Genomic DNA, 20,680 nt, shown 5'->3' on the forward strand with positions numbered 1-20,680 from the left:
CTAGCATTGTTTTATTGTTTTTTTTTACATTCACAACCAATTTCCTACAAACGTTTGGCTGTTGGTTGCTAATTACTTGAAAGTAATTCAAGTCTTGAAAATTTTGATAAACAAAATGGTTTTGGGAAACTTATAATATTTAAATTAACAATTATCTATTATTGCTAAGGTTATAACTTCGATGAATAACATAAATCTAAAATATTAACTTATTTATTATTAAGCTAAGTACTTCGAATTATTGAGATTTGCAGGAAGAATGAATTTTAACAATAATATTGAAAATTTCATTTATCTATATCCAAGTAATATTTGTGCCTTTTAGTATCAACTGCGAGAAAAGAAACTTTTCGTCAATGTTTGGTGTAAGATTTACTAGTTTTTTAATTTTTTACTTTGTTCGCTTTACTAAAAGGCCTTACTATAATTAAGAAATGTCTGTATGTCCTTCCGTTACGGTTTGCTCTTTAGCTGAAACTTGTTATAAGTTGTCCTCTAGATTCAACTTTACATGATCAGTTCTGTAACAGTTTCGTTTAGACAGAGTAGCAACTGTATAATCAATACCACAAAGTCTGTACGTTGATTTAAAACATGCAGATTTTTTACTTTTTAGCGACATTTTTCTTCTTATATAAGTATTTATCCTATTTCTTTTTGAAAATGATTCCTAGAACAGCTAGGTACAACATTATAATCACAGAATCTCTATAATTAGGTCCTACAAAAAATAAGCATGCTCTTAAACAGTATTTGATATTTCATCAATTTCAATACATACAATTTATTTTTGACTATTGAGTTTTCAATTTTAAGGATGCATCCCGTAGGTAATGGTATAGTTTATAGGTATTATATTTAAAAAGATCTAAGCGTTATTTTTTTTGTACGACAAAAATCCTCAAAAACAAAGAACTCCTGCATTTTGAAATGAAGGACGGAATTTAAGATATAATTGAAGTGTCCTATCTGTTTAAAACTCTGTGTGAGAATTAGTGAAAGGCAAGTAGATTATACATAGGTAATCTGACAGGGGAAAAAATTGTTGACAATTTAAATTGTTAACATAGATATCATCTTTTGGTCAGATCGTTCATCCAATAGGAAGGGGGGGGGGGGAAGGTTATTGTCATTTTAGCCAGCTACTACTTTTAATTTTGTTTCTGTTGCAAACTTTAATTTATCAGAGTGCATGATAATCTGGTGTAAGATCCAAATAAAAGGTAACTTCATAAGCATTAAAAAGTACTATACACAAAGAATAAGGCAATAAATTCGTACAGTGTCTAATATTTTGTCTTATAGTAATATACTTCTGTTATAAGCTTCTTGCATACTAATCAATTTAACTCGACTTATTGTTAATATGGTAGAGTAATATCTATGGTTTAAGTTTCATTTCCAGAGATATTCTGCAGTCTAAAATTCACAGACATCAAGATTTTACAAATCGTATTTATAGGGTGTATGCAACAATTAATTTTGTCTAAACATGTTTCTATTAATTCCTTACATCATACTTAGTGCTGTAATAATACTACATGTTCCTCTTTTTAATGTGAGTTTAATTAAAACTGGGATGAAAACCAAAATTCATGTGTATTTCTGAAAAGATTATGATAGTTCTCAACTTATCTACATTCTGATATTAAAAAGTTGATCTACAGCTATATTTACTAAATGATTTTAGAAACTTGGATATCTATTAAATTTTGTGGGATTTGCCGTCTATATAATAGAGAATTAGACAGATAATTAATTACCTATACAAAATAGAATCCGAAGAAAAATCTAATAACTGCTCGAAAATTAGGTTGTACTTTTTAGGGATAAACTACCAGTCCTCTTATGATATTAACTGATGGTATTGGTTAATATTAATATATCCCTTTATAGACATATGACTTCAAATTAATATTATACTGCATTAACTTTGTTCTAAATACAAGAAAATAAGCCTTTCCGGCCAATATATTATTTCGGGTTATGGACTTACATATTACCTGTAACATAAGTTAAAATTCTACCAGTATAGAATATATTCTAAGGTAGTTAGAAGTAAGTCTTTAAAGACATGCAATATTTATCTATTTCCAAAAGAACAATACTTCACGTGAAATGAATTAATCTTAATAGGGTAAAGGTTATCATTATCCAAGTGTCTATAAATAATTTATATTGCCAAATAATGAAGTTTTTTTTATAAACTTCATAAATTTAAGAAAAATTGACAGCCTGCATATCAGTGGTAATTAGTCGATAAACAGGCAAAACTAAAACAATATGCATATTTAGGTCAAGGGACCTTCAAGCTTTTATGTTTAGGGTTATTTATTTGCCAGTATTGTCCTAATGTGTCATTGTGTTTTGGTCATTTTAAATGTTTTGATTTATCTTAGAATACAGGATATTAGGAGTGACTATGCACTTAATATTTGTAGCATCATACTGAGACGTTCACCAGATACCTATATTTCCGTACCAAAATCTCATCCTAATATGGGCTTAAAAATTAAAGTAGATAAAACCAAAACTTATGAAGCATCAGGTTAGTTGTAAAAAGAGTTCTTTATGAAAAGGCAAAATATTTCTATACTTAAATTGGAAGGTGCTGGAAATATATATTTTTAATAACTTAAAATAAAGGGAGAGGCAAAGGTTTTCCACTAGATAAGGCAAAATTCATCGATATTTAGTAACTAAGCTACCCTATATCTCGAATAGTTCGTCCTTATTTCTTTCCATAAGAAACGGGGAGGGGAAACATTACTTTTTTTAAAAATTTCCTATTTAATATAGGAAAATTCTTGTCTCATAATCATGAACAATATTTTAGTTAAAAAATATCAATTGCACATCTTTAATGTTTTTTATCCCATTATGTGGAGAAAAGTTAGGGGGAAAAAATTTACTTTCAACAACAGAACTTAGCTCTAGTTATTTTCAGAGTTGTTTTTTATTGCATAGGAATTTTTGTCACAAATTATTTTGAATAATGTTTTTTTTTTTGTGTTTTGACTTTTATGGGCGCTTTTATCCTTGTTTATATCATATTCTGGATGAAACATTTAAGGAAAAATGACCTTGCTCTAAATTGTTACCCACCTTCCTAAACAATAGGTACACATCTTGCCATTATCCAAATCAGTCAAATAAAGGTTTCTTCTAAAAATACTTATTATCGATCTTTTGTAAATATTAGTATAGGATGCATATCAATAATTTAAGGTATCCGGTCTACCAACAAGTAAAAAACAATAATATTTGTGGGGGCTAATGGATAGGTCGTCAATTTTACTAGGTTGACCCCCAACAACAGCTGAGAACCACGTATTGGTTTTATGATTTGAAAGAAAAAAAAATCATTTCGTAATTGGTATACCTAATTGATCCATTTATCAATATTTCATCGCTTATTAGCAGTTATTCGAATAACTTCCAATCATCAAATTAGAATCCTTATTTGAAAAATTTGTTTTCAATAAATGGTCAGTAAAAGGATCTGATCCCAAGAATAAATAGAGCAGGAAACTATTTCCTGAATAGTAGGTACCTACCTAATGTGTACAATAATTTATGAATTACCTAATGCAATTCTAAGTGAGAAAAGAACATAAGCGATTGCCATTAATCACTAAATCTTAATATCTTCCAAAAAGTCAGAAGTTTTGTTTGTATATTTTATTGATTGCGATCAGAAAATTCACCCTAAGATTGTATAGGTAAATACTAGTAGGAGGAAGCATATATTTAAAAAAAAAACAAAATCGGAAGGGGGGGGGGGGAATGGGTAAACTTGGATTTATTTAATGTGGATAAAGAAAATAGTGACATTGAGGAATCTTCTAATTACTCAACTATCAAAAATTTGTTAGCTTAGTAAAAACAAAGCTTTTCTTTAAGTCGGGTCCTTCCGTCCGTACGTCCTTCCGTACGACTGGAACGGATAGCATCTTTTGGTAGGTAAATTAGCATGTTAGAATTTTCCATCAATTTCAACTTTTGCATGGTGATCTATTAGATTAGGTATAATTTAGCCGACGTAGCGACTCTATAATCGTGACCAGAAAACCCGTATGTCCATTTTAAACATATTGATTATTTACTTTCCAACACAAAATCCATGTGATATTATCATCCGACTGATCTGACTTTATGGAACTGATTCCTAGGACAACACAGTAAAACGTTATAAGCGAAGCATCTCTATATCAAGTCCGCTAAAATGTAAGTATGTCCTCAAAATTTATCCTATATTTAGCAGTTCTCAGCAAATTAATTAACACTTTTGATTAGACTTTTAAAAATTCATATTCTGATAATTCTCAGTTTATAAACAGTACGGGTGTTAATGTTCGTTTGCCTATCGTTTTGGAGCTTCTCTTTTATGAAGGTTGTCATGTTTGATTAATTTTTTTAGGAAGAATTTCTCAATGATAAAGATTTGTAATGCTCAGAATCTTTAATATCTACGATTGCAGTTTCTCTATAATTGGATCTCTGTGAATATCTGACTGAATGGAAGAAACCACAAAATAATTGGGAGTTTCTAGTGGTCCTTTAAGAGTAGACCGTAGCGTATTTATTACTATAGATGCATTTAGCTCTTAATAAGGAGAAATCCTAAGCATTAACTTTTGGTTGATTATATTTCATGTGCTATTTCGGTATCATGTTTCATAGAAACTAGCATTTTCAAGTTATGAGTAACTCATTGTTACAGCATTATCAATCTAGGGGGGGGGGGGGGGTCATTTTAAATTATATTTGATTCAAAATCCAGAACTTTATAATTTAAAACCAATAGGTAAGTCTCGAAAGGCACTGTACTTAATAATTGTCTTGATACCTTTTGTTTCCATAAAGATATTACAAGATGGTAAATATTGCAACCAAAATTCAACAAAAACAATAATGGTACTTACTCTGAGGACTTTCAACTTGATAAAAGAAATTTAATTTTACTCAAATTTTGAGAAAAATGTGACTAGTAACGGGGGAAAGCCAAATCCTTAAGTGGTGGTTTGAAGATCATATTGCGGGTTTTTAACTCTATCTCCGTGAAATATAACTGAGAGCCAATTATCTCCTTCCATTTCTGAGTCATGGAATCTCGTTGTTCATTGATACATCTCTCCATATGATCTAGTTTCCAAAATAAAATTCTTTTTCTTTGATGAATTAAGGAAACCATAAAGGGGTAGATTCCCAAAGTGCATTTAAACTGGAATCTAGTGAACTGCATATTATTATTATTTTTTTTTTTAATTGTTTAAACTACCTCTATAAGCCTAGGTATGGTTTTAGTCTATTTTTCTGACCTTCCATATCCCTACTAATATAGAGGCTATAGATGCTAGGGGCACAGCCGTTAGTGCAACATAAATGGCTGTCTTGTTTCCATGATGACTTTTTTGGTGGTGTCTATTTGATTGCTATTTGTTGTAATATAAAATTATTTATGTTAAATGGCATTCTAGTAAAGTATGCATGCAAACAAACTTTTTAAATGCGCTTTATGCAACTATCCCTATATTTTATCTGGATAGTATGGATACTTAGTTTAAACTATGAGTAGGGTCTTGAAATTTAACTAAAAATTATTAAGGGAATATTCAGACATAAAGGAAATTGCTTTCCAGAGGAAAAATAAAACGAGATAAATAAAGAAGGGGTGAGGGAAGGTAAGGGGGGGGGGGGTTTCAAGGGTTGTATTAAATTGGGTATTACCAGATAAAACAAACCAAATTACAGCAATAGAATTTAAACCTGAGAAGTGGCTTAAATCAAAGAATCATTCCTTGTTCTGATAGAATAGGCATTATCTTTACCCAGTCTTTCTGGGTATCCATAGATTTCGGCTTGAAAGTTGGCCATCCTTGCTTTAGGTTATCTCCAGATTTCGTCATATCTAGAAAAAAAGAATGAATGTAAGGTAGCTTGTCTTAAACTGGCATCTGACAATACAGGTGATTTAAACAAAATATCAATGTGCTTTGAAAATTATTATTTCTTTATTGATATCACTCAATGAGGTCCATAAATTAAAATGTAAACAAAATACTTTTAAGGGTAAACAGAATAAAAGAGGGAATGTATTGGGGAGGGAAGGGGGCTCTAATAGACCTCCAGAATATTACAACAGTCCAATCATTGAATAAAAATAAAATTGTCATCCTAATGCCAGTTTTCAGGTATAAATTGTCATTTTCGGGAAGTCCCTTCCCTTCATTTTAGGGATGTCATTTCCCTTCATTTTAGGGAAGTCACTTCCCTTCATTTTAGGGAAATCACTTCCCTTCATTTTCGGGAAGTCACTTCCCTTCATTTTAGGGAAGTCACTTCCCTTCATTTTAGGGAAGTCACTTCCCTTCATTTTAGGGAAGTCACTTCCCTTCATTTTAGGGAAGTCACTTCCCTTCATTTTAGGGAAGTCACTTCCCTTCATTTTAGGGAAGTCACTTCCCTTCATTTTAGGGAAGTCATTTCCCTTCATTTTAGGGAAGTCACTTCCCTTCATTTTAGGGAAGGCACTTCCCTTCATTTTAGGGAAGTCACTTCCCTTCATTTTAGGGAAGTCACTTCCCTTCATTTTAGGGAAGGCACTTCCCTTCATTTTAGGGAAGGCACTTCCCTTCATTTTAGGGAAGGCACTTCCCTTCATTTTTGGGAAGTCACTTCCCTTCATTTTGGGAAGTCACTTCCCTTCACTTTAGAGAAGTCACTTCTCTTCATTTTAGGGAAGTCACTTCCCTTCATTTTAGGGAAGTCACTTCCCTTCATTTAGGGAAGTCACTTCCCTTCATTTTAGGGAAGTCACTTCCCTTCATTTTAGGGAAGTCACTTCCCTTCATTTTTGGGAAGTCACTTCCCTTCATTTTAGGGAAGTCACTTCCCTTCATTTTAGGGAAGGCACTTCCCTTCATTTTTGGGAAGTCACTTCCCTTCATTTTAGGGAAGTCACTTCCCTTCATTTAGGGAAGTCACTTCCCTTCATTTTAGGGAAGTCACTTCCCTTCATTTTAGGGAAGGTACTTCCCTTCATTTTAGGGAAGGCACTTCCCTTCATTTAAGGGAAGGCACTTCCCTTCATTTTAGGGAAGTCATTTCCCTTCATTTTAGGGAAGTCACTTCCCTTCATTTTTGGGAAGTCACTTCCCTTTATTTTGGGAAGTCACTTCCCTTCATTTTAGAGAAGTCACTTCTCTTCATTTTAGGGAAGTCACTTCCCTTCATTTTAGGGAAATCACTTCCCTTCATTTTAGGGAAGGCACTTCCCTTCATTTTAGGGAAGTCACTTCCCTTCATTTTAGGGAAGTCACTTCCCTTCATTTTAGGGAAGCCACTTCCCTTCATTTTAGGGAAGTCACTTCCCTTCATTTTCGGGAAGTCATTTCCCTTCATTTTAGGGAAGTCACTTCCCTTCATTTTAGGGAAGGCACTTCCCCTCATTTTAGGGAAGGCACTTCCCCTCATTTTAGGGAAGGCACTTCCCTTCATTTTAGAGAAGTCACTTCTCTTCATTTTAGGGAAGTCACTTCCCTTCATTTTAGGGAAGGCACTTCCCCTCATTTTAGGGAAGGCACTTCCCCTCATTTTAGGGAAGGCACTTCCCTTCATTTTAGAGAAGGCACTTCCCCTCATTTTAGGGAAGGCACTTCCCTTCATTTTAGAGAAGTCACTTCTCTTCATTTTAGGGAAGTCACTTCCCTTCATTTTAGGGAAGGCACTTCCCTTCATTTTAGGGAAGTCACTTCCCTTCATTTAGGGAAGTCACTTCCCTTCATTTTAGGGAAGGCACTTCCCTTCATTTTTGGGAAGTCACTTCCCTTCATTTTGGGAAGTCACTTCCCTTCATTTTAGGGAAGTCACTTCCCTTCATTTTAGGGAAGGCACTTCCCTTCATTTTAGAGAAGTCACTTCTCTTCATTTTAGGGAAGTCACTTCCCTTCATTTTAGGGAAGGCACTTCCCCTCATTTTAGGGAAGGCACTTCCCCTCATTTTAGGGAAGGCACTTCCCTTCATTTTAGAGAAGTCACTTCTCTTCATTTTAGGGAAGTCACTTCCCTTCATTTTAGGGAAGGCACTTCCCTTCATTTTCGGGAAGTCATTTCCCTTCATTTTAGGGAAGTCACTTCCCTTCATTTTTGGGAAGTCACTTCCCTTCATTTTTGGAAAGTCACTTCCCTTCATTTTGGGAAGTCACTTCCCTTCATTTTAGGGAAGTCACTTCCCTTCATTTTAGGGAAGGCACTTCCCCTCATTTTAGGGAAGGCACTTCCCCTCATTTTAGGGAAGGCACTTCCCTTCATTTTAGAGAAGTCACTTCTCTTCATTTTAGGGAAGTCACTTCCCTTCATTTTAAGGAAGTCACTTCCCTTCATTTTAGGGAAGGCACTTCCCTTCGTTTTAGGGAAGGCACTTCCCTTCATTTTAGGGAAGGCACTTCCCTTCATTTTAGGGAAGACACTTCCCTTCATTTTAGGGAAGTCACTTCCCTTCATTTTAGGGATGTCACTTCCCTTCATTTAGGGAAGTGACATCCCTTCATTTTAGGGAAGTCACTTCCCTTCATTTTAGGGAAGGCACTTCCCTTCATTTTAGAGAAGTCACTTCTCTTCATTTTAGGGAAGTCACTTCCCTTCATTTTAGGGAAGGCACTTCCCTTCATTTTAGGGAAGGCACTTCCCTTCATTTTAGGGAAGACACTTCCCTTCATTTTAGGGAAGTCACTTCCCTTCATTTTAGGGATGTCACTTCCCTTCATTTAGGGAAGTGACATCCCTTCATTTTAGAGAAGTCACTTCCCATTCTTGGTGTACTTTGGTCCACTGAGGTTTTGTTTTAGGGAAATCACTTCCTTTCCCTAGTGGACTCTGGTACATCGAATCCGCAGCTTTGTTTTGAAAGGGGTATATTAACAAAATTTCTAACTTTTGAATTTAAGAGTTGTGAGAAGATTCCTTGATTGAAAACATTTTGCGATTATATATGAAATCCATTTAAATGGGTTTATTATAGGACAACATAGTAGGGTATATGTATAAAATTATTTTACATAGACGACAAAGCTGCAGATTTTAAAATCAATTTTGGAGAAATATCTTAGGTACCTTATTTAGGGGACTCAGGTCCACCAAGATATTGAGATGAATACTTACTTTCCTTGGAGAGCCCAAAGATTTGCAATGGTTTTAAATTAAAATCGGGTTCATTATATATATATATTCATATCACAGTTTCATTATATTCCTCGATTTCAGTTTACTACCACTGCATTTTAAATTAATATTAATCCGTATATATTCTGCGTGGCCCGCCGGCTTCTATTCATAATAATTTTTTTAAAAATAAAATACCTACGTGACTTCTTCTTGTCCTCTTTCTCGCATTCCAGTCCCTCTCTATCCCAGGCGGGGCATGCAGACACTCATTTTGACTCGTTCAGAATAAAATCTGGAATTATTAAATTACACCTTTTGAATATATTGGAATTCACTACATATAAAGGTGAATCTAATACGTGTGATGATCACTAGTCAAAATCCAGGAAATCCCCAACCTCCTTGAAACATTATTGGTCCCAAGCAGGCCATTTACTTCCCCCTCTCCATGTTGTTGAATTTGTCTGCTAGAGCTACTTTGTTTGGATTCTTGCCCTAAACATGGCTGCCAAATCTTAAATGATTCAATTTCTGTCTTATCAATTTCTATTTATATCATAGACAATATTCATATCAATTTTAGTTATACTAGTTGCCTTAAGGGAAAAATTAGTATAAAAATGGCCTAAAACCAACCAAGGATATTTATAGGGCTTCCAGGAATTGAACAATGAACAACCCCTACCCCACCAATGGAACATTCAATTTCCGAGATCTTTGGATTAAAACACAACAAATATATTTGTTTATACTATAGAATATAAAGAAATTTAAAAAAAAAAAAATTAAATGCGGGGAACAAACGAAAATTTTTATAAATGTGGTAAATAATAAATGTAAAGTGACAAAAATGCGGGAACCATGTTTTTAGTCCTCGCTAAAAATTAAACGCGGTAGCTGAGCATTACATTAAAACATGGCTCCCAACTATATTAAAATTTATTTTTGCTATTTTTATTAGTATAATTATGAGTTCGCTTTAAGTTTTACAAAACAAAACTTGAATAATAATAAATTAAATATTTAAAATATATATTTTAACATTTTAAATTTGGCAACTGCTATTGTTTATTTATAAAAGTTAAAACAGAACAAAAAGAATATATTTACAACTACAAGTTGCATTTAGTCCTTGGTATTTCAAGTATATTGAAATGAATGGAAATTTTCTCTAATGTTTTGCAATGAACGTGATTATTTGTAACTTATAATTTTTATGATGGAAAAAAGAATTTAAAATTAAATCTGAAAAATAAAATAAAATATATAATATAAAAGAACCATCTAGGCATTGAATACAATTATAGAAAATAAATGCAAAGGCTTCACTTAAGAATAATATGACCTATATGTAGCACCCTATAATTTGAAATGACAAAAATATTACATACAAAGTTTATGATCGTTCTTTCCATTTAGTTTCAAGAATTGAAACACGAGGATTTTATCTAAAATTCACCTTTTTATCAATATTAATCTTATTATATTTTCAGATTTTTAAATTTTATTTAAAAGTTTTTCAACAGAGAGGCGGCGGAAGGTTTCGGCCCAAAGAACTGAAACGATGGTACCGAATCCAAATAAGTAAGTAGTTTTTATTAATTATAATAATGTATTAAAACGTAGAAAGAAAAGAAAATTTTTATTTTAATTGAGGATTTTTATTTTCTCATATTTTGAAATCTGTTTTTGAAGTTTTAAATTCGTAATTAATATTTGCACATAAAAATTTTATGTTTATGTAATCTGACTGTTTATAGTCAGAATTTATTTTTAAATATTAATGGTTAATATGAAATTTTACTCTTTATAGTAGAATTCATTATTAGTTTTATTTTTATTTAAAACTATTTAGTGTATGACTTGTTTTATTTTAAGGTTGGTCCAAACTGCTGATAAATTTGGTTCTTATTATCCAACAATTACACCTGAACTGTTGAAACAAGGCATAAATTCTATTTTATCTGTTTGTGCTGTAAGTGATGGAAAGTCCTTGTCTGGAGAGTTTAGAGTTGCTCTGGGTTCAAAGACACCTCTAAGAATACCGTTAGATCTTGAACTTGTTTTAGGGTGTAACCCAATACCTGAGGTTCAGTTTTTTTATCCGGTGCAAGCTAATAATCTATTGTTCATGAACAACAGATGGCACACAGAATGGTATTCGTTTCAAGACTTGCTGGCTGCTGGACTTCTTGCTTGTGATAAAGCAAAAACATCCAAAGAATCTTACGCAAAGTTGGTGGATAGGTGTAAATTGAGTCTTAATAAAGAAGAATACCAATGTGCATTTAGAATAGAGGTGGGTTGTCCTTCCGATGGAGATGTGTTGGACTTGAATATAAGATGGCTTCCTTGTTCAGCCCACTATTTGAAGAATCATTCTAGATTAAACAGCGGTGATGTGGCTACAATCAATGGTGGAAGTGTAAATATTTACTGTCCATTATTTCCAGAATCATTGAGAGATATTATGCATCATTTCCCAGTTCCGCCAACTTTATTTATTGATTCAGATATTACATTAGATGATTATTCTACAGCTGTATTGGATGGATTTCCTGCCATCTTAAGTTTCATTCAAGGTCACGTTGATTTGACTATTGAGAATGCTAGAGAATACATTAAATCTCCAACAGCGCACTCTGGCAATGTTAAGAGGTTTAAACCGAAGAGAAAGAATCCACCAACATCAACATCTGAGTTAGCAGCTCAATCTCATTCTACAGGTACATTCACATTGTCAAAATTTGGGACAAAGAAAAATATATGGCAATATATCGCCTGCGTTCCCTATGCACAGAGGAAAAAGATTTTACTGTCTAAATCTGGGTCAACTTGGGATAGTTACATGACTGCATGGCGTACTTTTACTAATTTTTGTATTATAAAACGAAGAAAACCTTACATTCCTGTTGAGCCTGATATCTTAATTGATTATGTATGTTTTTTGGATGAGGATAGAGGTTTACAATATCCAACAGTTAGGTCTTATTTGTCTGCTTTGAAGAAACTTCATCATTTGAATAATGTTTCTGACAAATCTTTTGATTGTCCGAGGTTGAGTGATGTGTTGAAGGGTATATACAATGAGTCAACTTTGATGAAGTCTGTTTCTACTAAGAAATATAGAGCGGTCATGACGTGGACAGTTATGAAGATTCTGGGCATGAAGATTTGGGGATCAGCTGGTATGACCGATTTCAATAAACAAGTTTTTTGGACCATTAGTTTGTTCTGTTTTTTTGGGGCGTTTAGAGGGGGAGAGATGATGTCCTTGGATGCAAATTCATTTGATCCAGGGATAAGGGATGGGAAACGTAGGAAAATATTATTTCAGGCCTATTTCAAGCCTAGGCCTATTTCTAGCCTAATAAACCAGTTTTGGGATAGCGCAGTGGTTCGTATAAAATGCTAATGAAAAAGCTGTGTGTGTGTGTGTAGATAAAGTATAGAATCAAATTCAGGTAGCTAGTTTAAAGTAAAAAACATAACTTTTTATAAACCTATATATTAATGGCTTTTGTTAAAGTGAAGTTTTTTCTCTCCCAAAATTTTTTTATCTTTTACTTTGGTAATTTGAACTGTAAGAAAGCTATCGTTGGGTTTCCCTCAGACAGATTTTAGTTTGTATTATTTGCATTTTTATTAATGAGTAAAAATTTTATTTGAAAATTTCATTGCTAATTAAAATTCAAAATAAATAAATAAATATGCACTTGGGTAACATTCTATCAAGTTCTTTGGATACTATATGTATGATATATCTGTACTGTGTTGTATTGTACAAAAATTAGGGTTACAGTGTTGTATCAATTCCGTAATAAATTTTTAAAATTCAAAATACAACATCTAATTTATAAACTACCAAATGAAAATTCGTAGCTACCTTCTTTCCAAAAAAATAATCCCGTTATTTTTGTTTTTTCTATATGGCCCTTTTTTAATGTTTAACTCTAAGCAGATTTAATAATTAAACTAATGTGATCTAACACCATTTATATTTATTTTTTCGTAGCAGACGAAATCATTATTTTTTCCAGAATTGTCTGCTTCTAAAATATCCGCCATCTGTGATTTGGGCTTGTTTTGTATCAACCAATCACCAATTGGCTCCGCCAATTGGTGATTGGTTGATACAAAACAAGCCCAAATCACAGAACACTATTGGTTTAGAGCGGTAGCCAATATGAGCCGTCCGCCAGTAAGGTCATTAAATTAGGCAAATGGTAAAAGTTGCATGATCCCTTTCAAAACCAGGCCGAGACCTAATTTATGGCCAGGTTTCCTATCCCTTATCCCTGATTTGATCCTTTTAGATGTATCACCTGGGCGAAGATCAAGAGACTGAATCAGAATCAACTTTTAATTGATCTTGTAGTTCCAAAATCTTCAGAAGTTCCTGAAGGTACTGTAGTTGATATTTTTCGATACCCTGGTGATAAATCAATGTGTCCTATAGAAAACATTGATTTTTTGATCAAGATGGTGTTGAAACTTAGAGGTCTGTATTTGAACAAGCCTGTGTTTCAATTTGATAATGGCAGCATGATGACACCAAAGTTTATGAATGAAAAGTTAAATGAATATTTAAAGCCATTATTTCCAAATGTACAATTTTCTTCACATAGTTTTCGTGCTGGAATACCTAGTCATATGGCTGCAAACCCTGAGTTATTTTCTGTTGAAGATTCCATGATTGGTGGTAGATGGACTTCTAATACTGTTAAGAGATATCAAAGACTTCATGGTGTCGCTCAAAGAAACATATTTTCCAAGTTTAATAATTTTTTGCAGGTGCAAATTTAATTTCTATTTTTATTAAAAGGAATGTAAAAGGTTTTCTTCGCTTTATATATTAATAATATATTGAATTTTATCATTTAAATGTTATTATCTAGACTCTTTATTAGTTTAGAAATTTTAAAAGATATATCTAAATTTTTTATTATTTAGAATATTAACTGAAAATATTATTTGTTTAATTTAGAATTTAAGAACAAATATATCTAGACTCTTTATTAGTTTAGAATATTGATTTGATTTTATGTTGAATAATTTTAGATTGAGGAGTTACTTTAAAAATATCTAAATTTTTTATTGATTTAGAATTTTGACATACATATATATATCTAAACTCTTTATAGTTTAGAATATTGACTTGTAATTTATAAGATAACTCTTAATATAGGTATATTTATAAGATATGTAATAGGTTTTATATTACTTTTTATAGTAGTGTAAAGTTTTTAAAAAAAGTTTCTTTTTTTATTAAGTAACTTTTAATTTTAGAATTACCACCCGGCTACAGCCTAGTCAATCCAGATCAATTATCTACAGATCAATTTAATAATCTTGTAAATACAGCAGAATTAGAAATAAGTGATCAATTGGGTCATCAAATTACTGGAAACTCAGCTATTTCAAGTGTTCCATCAGTAATCTCGCTACATTTACAGAGCACTAATCCACCATTGCCAACTAAAAGTCAGGAATCTTGTCCACCTCCACCTCCTCCATCAACACAAGCAGTTACTGATAACTATTCTTTTGATGGGTTTTATCAAAGTAGTAATGGAGGTTTAAGTAACAGTAATGGAACAAGTCAATTGAGAAGACAAGGTCGTGTTTATCATACTCTAAATTCACAGGATAGATTAATAATAATGTTATTTTGTTCTGTAAAATTAAATTTTATAGTTTGATCAATGATTTCTATTTTCTTTTAAATATTTAAAAATGAGATAATTTTTATTTTATTTTTTTTTATCTTCTTTAAATAAGTCATACATAAATTAAATAGGTTTTAATCAAAAAGAAAGGAGTTTATATTTTATGTAACTAAGTATTTTATTTTCATTTTCATAACATTATTATAAATTTTCGACTAGTCTACTGAAAAAGCTCCTGTTTATTTACCTTCCGGTCCAACCTATCAAAGTTATGCTTGTTCAAGCAGCAATCTTCAATCACAATCAAACAATAGTCATTTCTTAAATTTGCCGTCAAACTCTGTTATTCAAAATACTTCAAATTTTGTTAATAACAACAGAATGAACTATAAAAGATCTGATGTTCTTATGGATACAACAATGTCAGCATCAGAATTCCGAACCATTTTTCCTGATTTAGCTCCAGGTGAAGGTCCAATCCCTGAGTGCTATTTTTACTTAACAATAGGTGAATTGGCTATTGAAAACTGTAAGGCAAAGAGTAAAGTGATTAAGAAACCTTCTACACTAGAAACCAAGTTAAAGGATAATGCTATTAAAATACACACTGTCAAGTCATGGGATAATAATACTATGGATAATCTTAAAGATAAACTTCATCCATTGAGATTTGATCGCTGTCCAACTATAAGCTCTGAAGAAATGTTTGTTAAAGCGGCTCATTTTTATGATGACAAAGAGTTACTTCCCATTAATACCTATGATCTATCTAGGCTGGATTTGACAAATAAGATATCAATGAAGGGTTTTGAAGAGCTTCATAAACCGGATTCCACAATTCTCTCTGTAAAAATGTTTTCCCCTGAAAATGTAAAGAAAACAAATGGTGGACTATCAAGTTTAAATGTGGTGCGAGATGAGAGTGGAAATCAAACTGTTTTAACTTCTCTTTACTTAGAAGACATTGAAATATTAGAAATTTCAAGGCTGCATTTTTTGGTTTATATGTTGCGAAGGACAGAGTTGTTCCTTGGGACAAATCTCTTCAACCTCTGTGGAAATTTTTCCTAGTACATGATTGGTTAAAAGATATTCCTAACTCTTTTGGATACAATACAAATGAAGACCAAGGGAGTTTTTGTACTTCGTTCACTGATAGCGTACTGCAAACAAATGCAATCAGATTTTCTCAGAAACAACCGCATATGTCATTTTCAGAGCTAGATGCTCATTTCCGAAGTTTTTGTACTTTCAATCAAAAATGTTCTTTTGTTCAGCTGGTTCCCGTGGTTAATAAAAATGTTGATGGGAAAATGAAACAGGTTATCAAAGAAACTTGGACACCTTCAGAACCTGGTGCTTCTTACATTGCAGTAAGAACTATTTGTCGTGTGTTCAATTCTGACAAAAACTGCAAAAACTCTTTTGATTCTAAGTCTAGAAAGTGCCACGACACAAATGGAGGGAATAAATACCTTCACATTTGTAATGTTAAGATGCCAAATGGTAGACCTTGCGGCCAGGGACATAAAAACAGCAGTCATCCAAAAAATTGATTTTATTTATTGTTTGTTTATTTTAGCTTATAAATAAGAGTTTAAGTTTTTCTTTTATTATTAGCTATGGTAGTTTTCATTTGTTTACGTTATATCGAGCTTAGAATTAATACATTTATACAGATTTTATTTTTGTATTTTATGATATCTATTTTTGATAGATTTTTAAAACATGTTTATCTTTTTATAGATTAAGCATTTTATTATTCCATTTTAATCTGTTTTTATTTATTTAACTATTTTATAGTTAAAGAGTTTTATTGATTTTAATAGTCGTCTTTTATCCCAGTAATATATATATATATATATATATTTATAAATCCATAGATTTATTTTATAATATTTATCATTATTTTGAAATTGTCAATAATAATTGTGTTTATTTTCAGAAAAAAAATTTGGAATATTAATTTTATTGGGGGGCTGGTTTTAAAATGACAATGTGAATGTTTAAGGAAATGTTGAATTCAGTCATTTGGGTTTACCTGGAGATGTTTTGGAATCTTGGTTAAAGAAGAGGAGATTTTTTCCGGTAAATAAAGAGTTAATCAAATTACCAAAGCCTTTAAAAATACTGAAATTCCTCTGTTGGAAAATTATAATGATGAACCAAATGCTGATTTTTGGGTTAAATTTCCTTCTAGACCGTTACCTGGCAGATATAGTCCAAATACTCCGATTTGTGCTAATTCTTATGAAAGTGAGTTTTTACAAATTAAAGAAAAATTGTCTTTACCTCAACGTGAATCAGTTTTACAAACTATTAATGATTTAAGATATGGCGCAAATTCACTAGTTGATTTTGACCGTATAGAGCCTCTTTTTGATTCAAATGCACAGAATATGGGTTTACAAAAAGTTGGTTGTCAATTCACTGATCAGTTGGTAACCATGATAAAAAAGGTTATGTTTCTGGACCTTTTGATCAGCCACCAATAGTGAATTTTAGAATAAATAGTTTGTTTGTTGTTGAACAAACAGACAAATTTAGACCCATCTTAAATTTAAGTGCACCAGAAGGAAAAAGTTTCAATGATGCAATAGTAGACAATTTAATGACAAAAGTAGTGATGTCTAGTCCGTCTTTTGTGGCAAAAAAGTTGTACTCTATTGGAAAAGGAGCTTATTTGTCAAAAATTGATCACCAGAGTGCATACAAACTTGTTACAACCCATTTTGATCATTTATTCTTGCAAGGTTTTTTTTTGGTTAAACAAATATTTTCTTGAAACTTCACAAGTATTTGGTGCAAGATCAGCTGTACCAAATTATGACAGGTTACATAAAGGTTTTTCTGACATTGTTAAAGTTAAAAGTGAAACAATAGAATTGTATTTAGAACGTCAATTAGATGATCAGATTGTCATGACCAAAACATTAGCTGAAAATAAAAAGTTTGTTGAAGTTTATTTGGATTTAGCTGAAAAAATCAAGTTACCATTAGCTCCGTTAGACAAACCAGACAAAGCTTTTTTATACCAACAAGAAGGAGTGATTTTAGGCATTTATTTTAATACTATAAATATGTCATGGTCAATTCCTGAAGAGAAAAGAATCAAGTATAGTAATTATATATCAGATATTCTTACTGGTGGAAAAGTTTCACAAAATGAACTTCAGAAACTTTTGGGTATGATAAATTTTATTGTTCAAATGTGTCCAGTTTTAAAGTTTTTTAGAACTCCTGTAATAGATGATTTAAAAAATTCCTATGAAATGGAACCTCTGTTCTTGGACGCTGATACAATTGATCTTTTACATCAATGGTTGTATATTCTAGAGGAGTTGAAAGATGGTTTCCCTATATCTGATATGAATAAGTGCCCTCCAGCAAAATCCATTGTGTTTGTAACAGATGCCGCAGGTTGTGCTTCTCAAACAAGTAACCATGAATTAGGCATAGGCGCAGTTGGTTATGTTATGCCTCATAGTGAAATGTCTGATTTTTTCTACATTGGACAATGTATGTGGCCAGAGAAGTTTATTTTACAGTTATTCGATGAAGATGGAAAAAATTTTGGAAACAAGACAACTTTTTTAGAAGCAGTTGGTGTCCTTATTTCAATTTATCATAACTACAAGTTGATACATAATAAACATGTCGTATGTATGGTGGATAATGTTGCTGTTGTTTGGGCCTTTATCAATGGCAGATCTCGTCAGGATCCTTTTACCAGTCTCATAGTGTCAGTAATAAATCATATCGCTGGTTCAACACCTTTTAAATTATATGTGGAACATCTTCCAAGAGTGTCAACTTTGCCAGCTTTAATAGCGGATACATTATCAAGAACAGATCCTAAAGGCAAATATCTTATTGACAATATTGGCAAGCCTGTTAAAACTGATTGGCCACCTGCTTTGAAATCATGGTTACTAAATCCTGTTATAGATTGGGATCTGCGATCAAAAATTTTAGCTGATTTTCGTGCTTCTCTTTGGGTTTGACTTCTTTTGGATATTTTTCTTACTGTTTTTGGTATTTTTATGTTTTAATGAACCAGTACTTAAGCAATAAATATTAGGTAAATTAGATAAGTAAGGGGTTTGTTAGTTAAATATATTTGTTAAGAAAAAGTAGTATCTTAAATTGTTTAAGTACTGGTTTCTATAAATCTTTTCTTTAAAATAAAATAAAATAAATTCCAAAAGAAGTTCAACAGATTTAGGTCGAGAGCTGTATTCCTTAATGAAATCAAGAGTTAGTAATTCATAAAATAAAGGTGAGAAAATTTCCATTTTGCTATTTTTTTTAAAGAAATCTTAATGAAATCAGCGATTCTTTTTTCATTTTTAAATAAATTGATGTAACGATTTAAAAAAGATTTTAATTATTGACATTTATTTACCTTCTGTGTTTAATAACTTTATTTTAAAACTTGTTATTTACATTCAAGGTTTTAATTTGATATAGGACGATTTCTTTCATCCATTGAAGTTTTAGTCACAGACGTATAGACACAACCGGCCTAAATTTATAATTAAAATCTTGAAATTTTAAAAATTTAACTCCAAAATTAGAAATAAAAAAATATACCTACTGTTTCAGATATTAGTACCTATAGGTATAAAATAACTTGAATTAAGTTAAAATGTCGGAAACTGTAAATTTAGATCCACTTCTTAATATTTCACATCAAGATATTCAGGTAATATTCCTATGATAGAAAGTTCGACACGTGTTCGACTAACAGTCACCTACATGTAGTCTGTTTATAGATAAAAATTTAGTTACAGCCTCACTTATTATAATATACCTGGCAGGTCCTGGTATTATCCATGAATTTTTCCTAGATATACTTAGGGTTGTTTATTACTTTAGCCCCCAACGTTTTGTTATTCATTGGCTTAACAACTTCGGGGACCTTTAATGTTTTTATTGGTTGCTTCATTAAGTCGAGTGTCCAAACGTTTCAACAACTAATTGTAATCTACAGAAGGGGTAATTTTGAACACAGAACTCTTTAGATGCTAGGTGCGTATGCACTGGTTTCTTATAAATTTAATTCTTTAAATATTTGTTTGATTTTAGCAAGCGACCGAAGAAGATTTAGTAAACTTGGCTACAGAGCAGCTGAACCATATCAACAGTCAACTCTCAAGTTCTGATCTTGCTCCCCAACAAACTCAAACAGGTCGGCGGCTGGGAGGAAGGGGACATTGGACCGTAAATTATATTGTTACCATTTTTAATTCTTGGTTGTTTTTTTTTTCAAACAAGCAGTGAAAAGTTTTTAAACCAATAATGCTAATCTACATAAAGTGGCAATTTTATTTATCATAATTTGGAGTGTACATCAATTTATTGTCCATTGTCTTATCACTTAAGATTCCTAAATTTTAATTGTCTCTGACATGACGTAATTTATAAGAGGGATATTGAATATAATTAAAGTAATATTGGTGTAATAAATTCAAAAACAGTTTATATGACTTGTAGAGTAGCTGCACTATTGAAACTTGTTTCTTATTAGTGACTGTTGAAGCACAGCAGCAACAACAAACAGTTCAGTATGTTCAACAACACTTGCACTATCAACTTCAGGTCATTATTGTGAATATTCGAGAGTACATTTCATTAATTTAATTTCTCGGTGGCAACGGCGAGACCACCACCGTTTCCGTACTTACCTCTAGGCTCTACCCAAGGGATAAACTGATACGGAAAAAAAGATTTTGTTAAATTATCTTAAATTCAAGGGAAGAGCTTAGAAATTAAATTTTATCAGGGGATAGTTGTAATTAAAAAAAATTATAAAATGATTCCAATTTGTCCCATTCGACGAGAAG

The 20,680-nt window shown here is 31.9% G+C and overlaps 3 protein-coding genes across 5 annotated transcripts in view; 2 read left to right on the forward strand and 1 right to left on the reverse strand.

The window, feature by feature from the left end:
• The window catches only part of LOC145332661 (p21-activated protein kinase-interacting protein 1-like), a 123,184-nt gene that overhangs the window by 10,482 nt on the left and 92,022 nt on the right, over positions 1-20,680 (reverse strand). The window lies entirely within an intron of this gene.
• On the forward strand, positions 10,706-14,867 carry LOC145331306 (uncharacterized). Its single transcript, XM_080175924.1, has 3 exons — positions 10,706-10,749; positions 11,044-11,891; positions 14,455-14,867. Exons 1-3 carry the CDS (start codon positions 10,730-10,732, stop codon positions 14,865-14,867), a joined length of 1,281 nt encoding a protein of 426 aa, XP_080032050.1. The 5' UTR covers positions 10,706-10,729.
• The window catches only part of LOC145332660 (uncharacterized), a 51,448-nt gene continuing 50,196 nt past the window's right edge, over positions 19,429-20,680 (forward strand). For all 3 annotated transcript variants that reach the window (XM_080177667.1, XM_080177668.1, XM_080177666.1), the window contains exons 1-3: positions 19,429-19,539; positions 19,923-20,025; positions 20,365-20,435. In XM_080177667.1, coding sequence (XP_080033793.1) covers positions 19,483-19,539; positions 19,923-20,025; positions 20,365-20,435 — 231 coding nt within the window. In that variant the 5' untranslated portion in view covers positions 19,429-19,482. The remainder of the gene's footprint in view (positions 19,540-19,922; positions 20,026-20,364; positions 20,436-20,680) is intronic.

The sequence above is a fragment of the Acartia tonsa genome, chromosome 11, assembly GCF_053477335.1.
Source record: "Acartia tonsa isolate MP-2025a chromosome 11, ASM5347733v1, whole genome shotgun sequence".
NCBI classification, from domain to species: domain Eukaryota; kingdom Metazoa; phylum Arthropoda; class Copepoda; order Calanoida; family Acartiidae; genus Acartia; species Acartia tonsa.

What these genes read in the sequence shown, in the direction of transcription:
- LOC145331306 (XM_080175924.1), top strand. Translation starts at nt 10,730, where the DNA reads ATGGTACCGAATCCAAATAA. An exon ending in ATGGTACCGAATCCAAATAA is followed by an intron (nt 10,750 to 11,043) that starts GTAAGTAGTTTT and finishes TTTTATTTTAAG; the next exon opens with GTTGGTCCAAACTGCTGATA. An exon ending in AGCTCAATCTCATTCTACAG is followed by an intron (nt 11,892 to 14,454) that starts GTACATTCACAT and finishes TTTTAATTTTAG; the next exon opens with AATTACCACCCGGCTACAGC.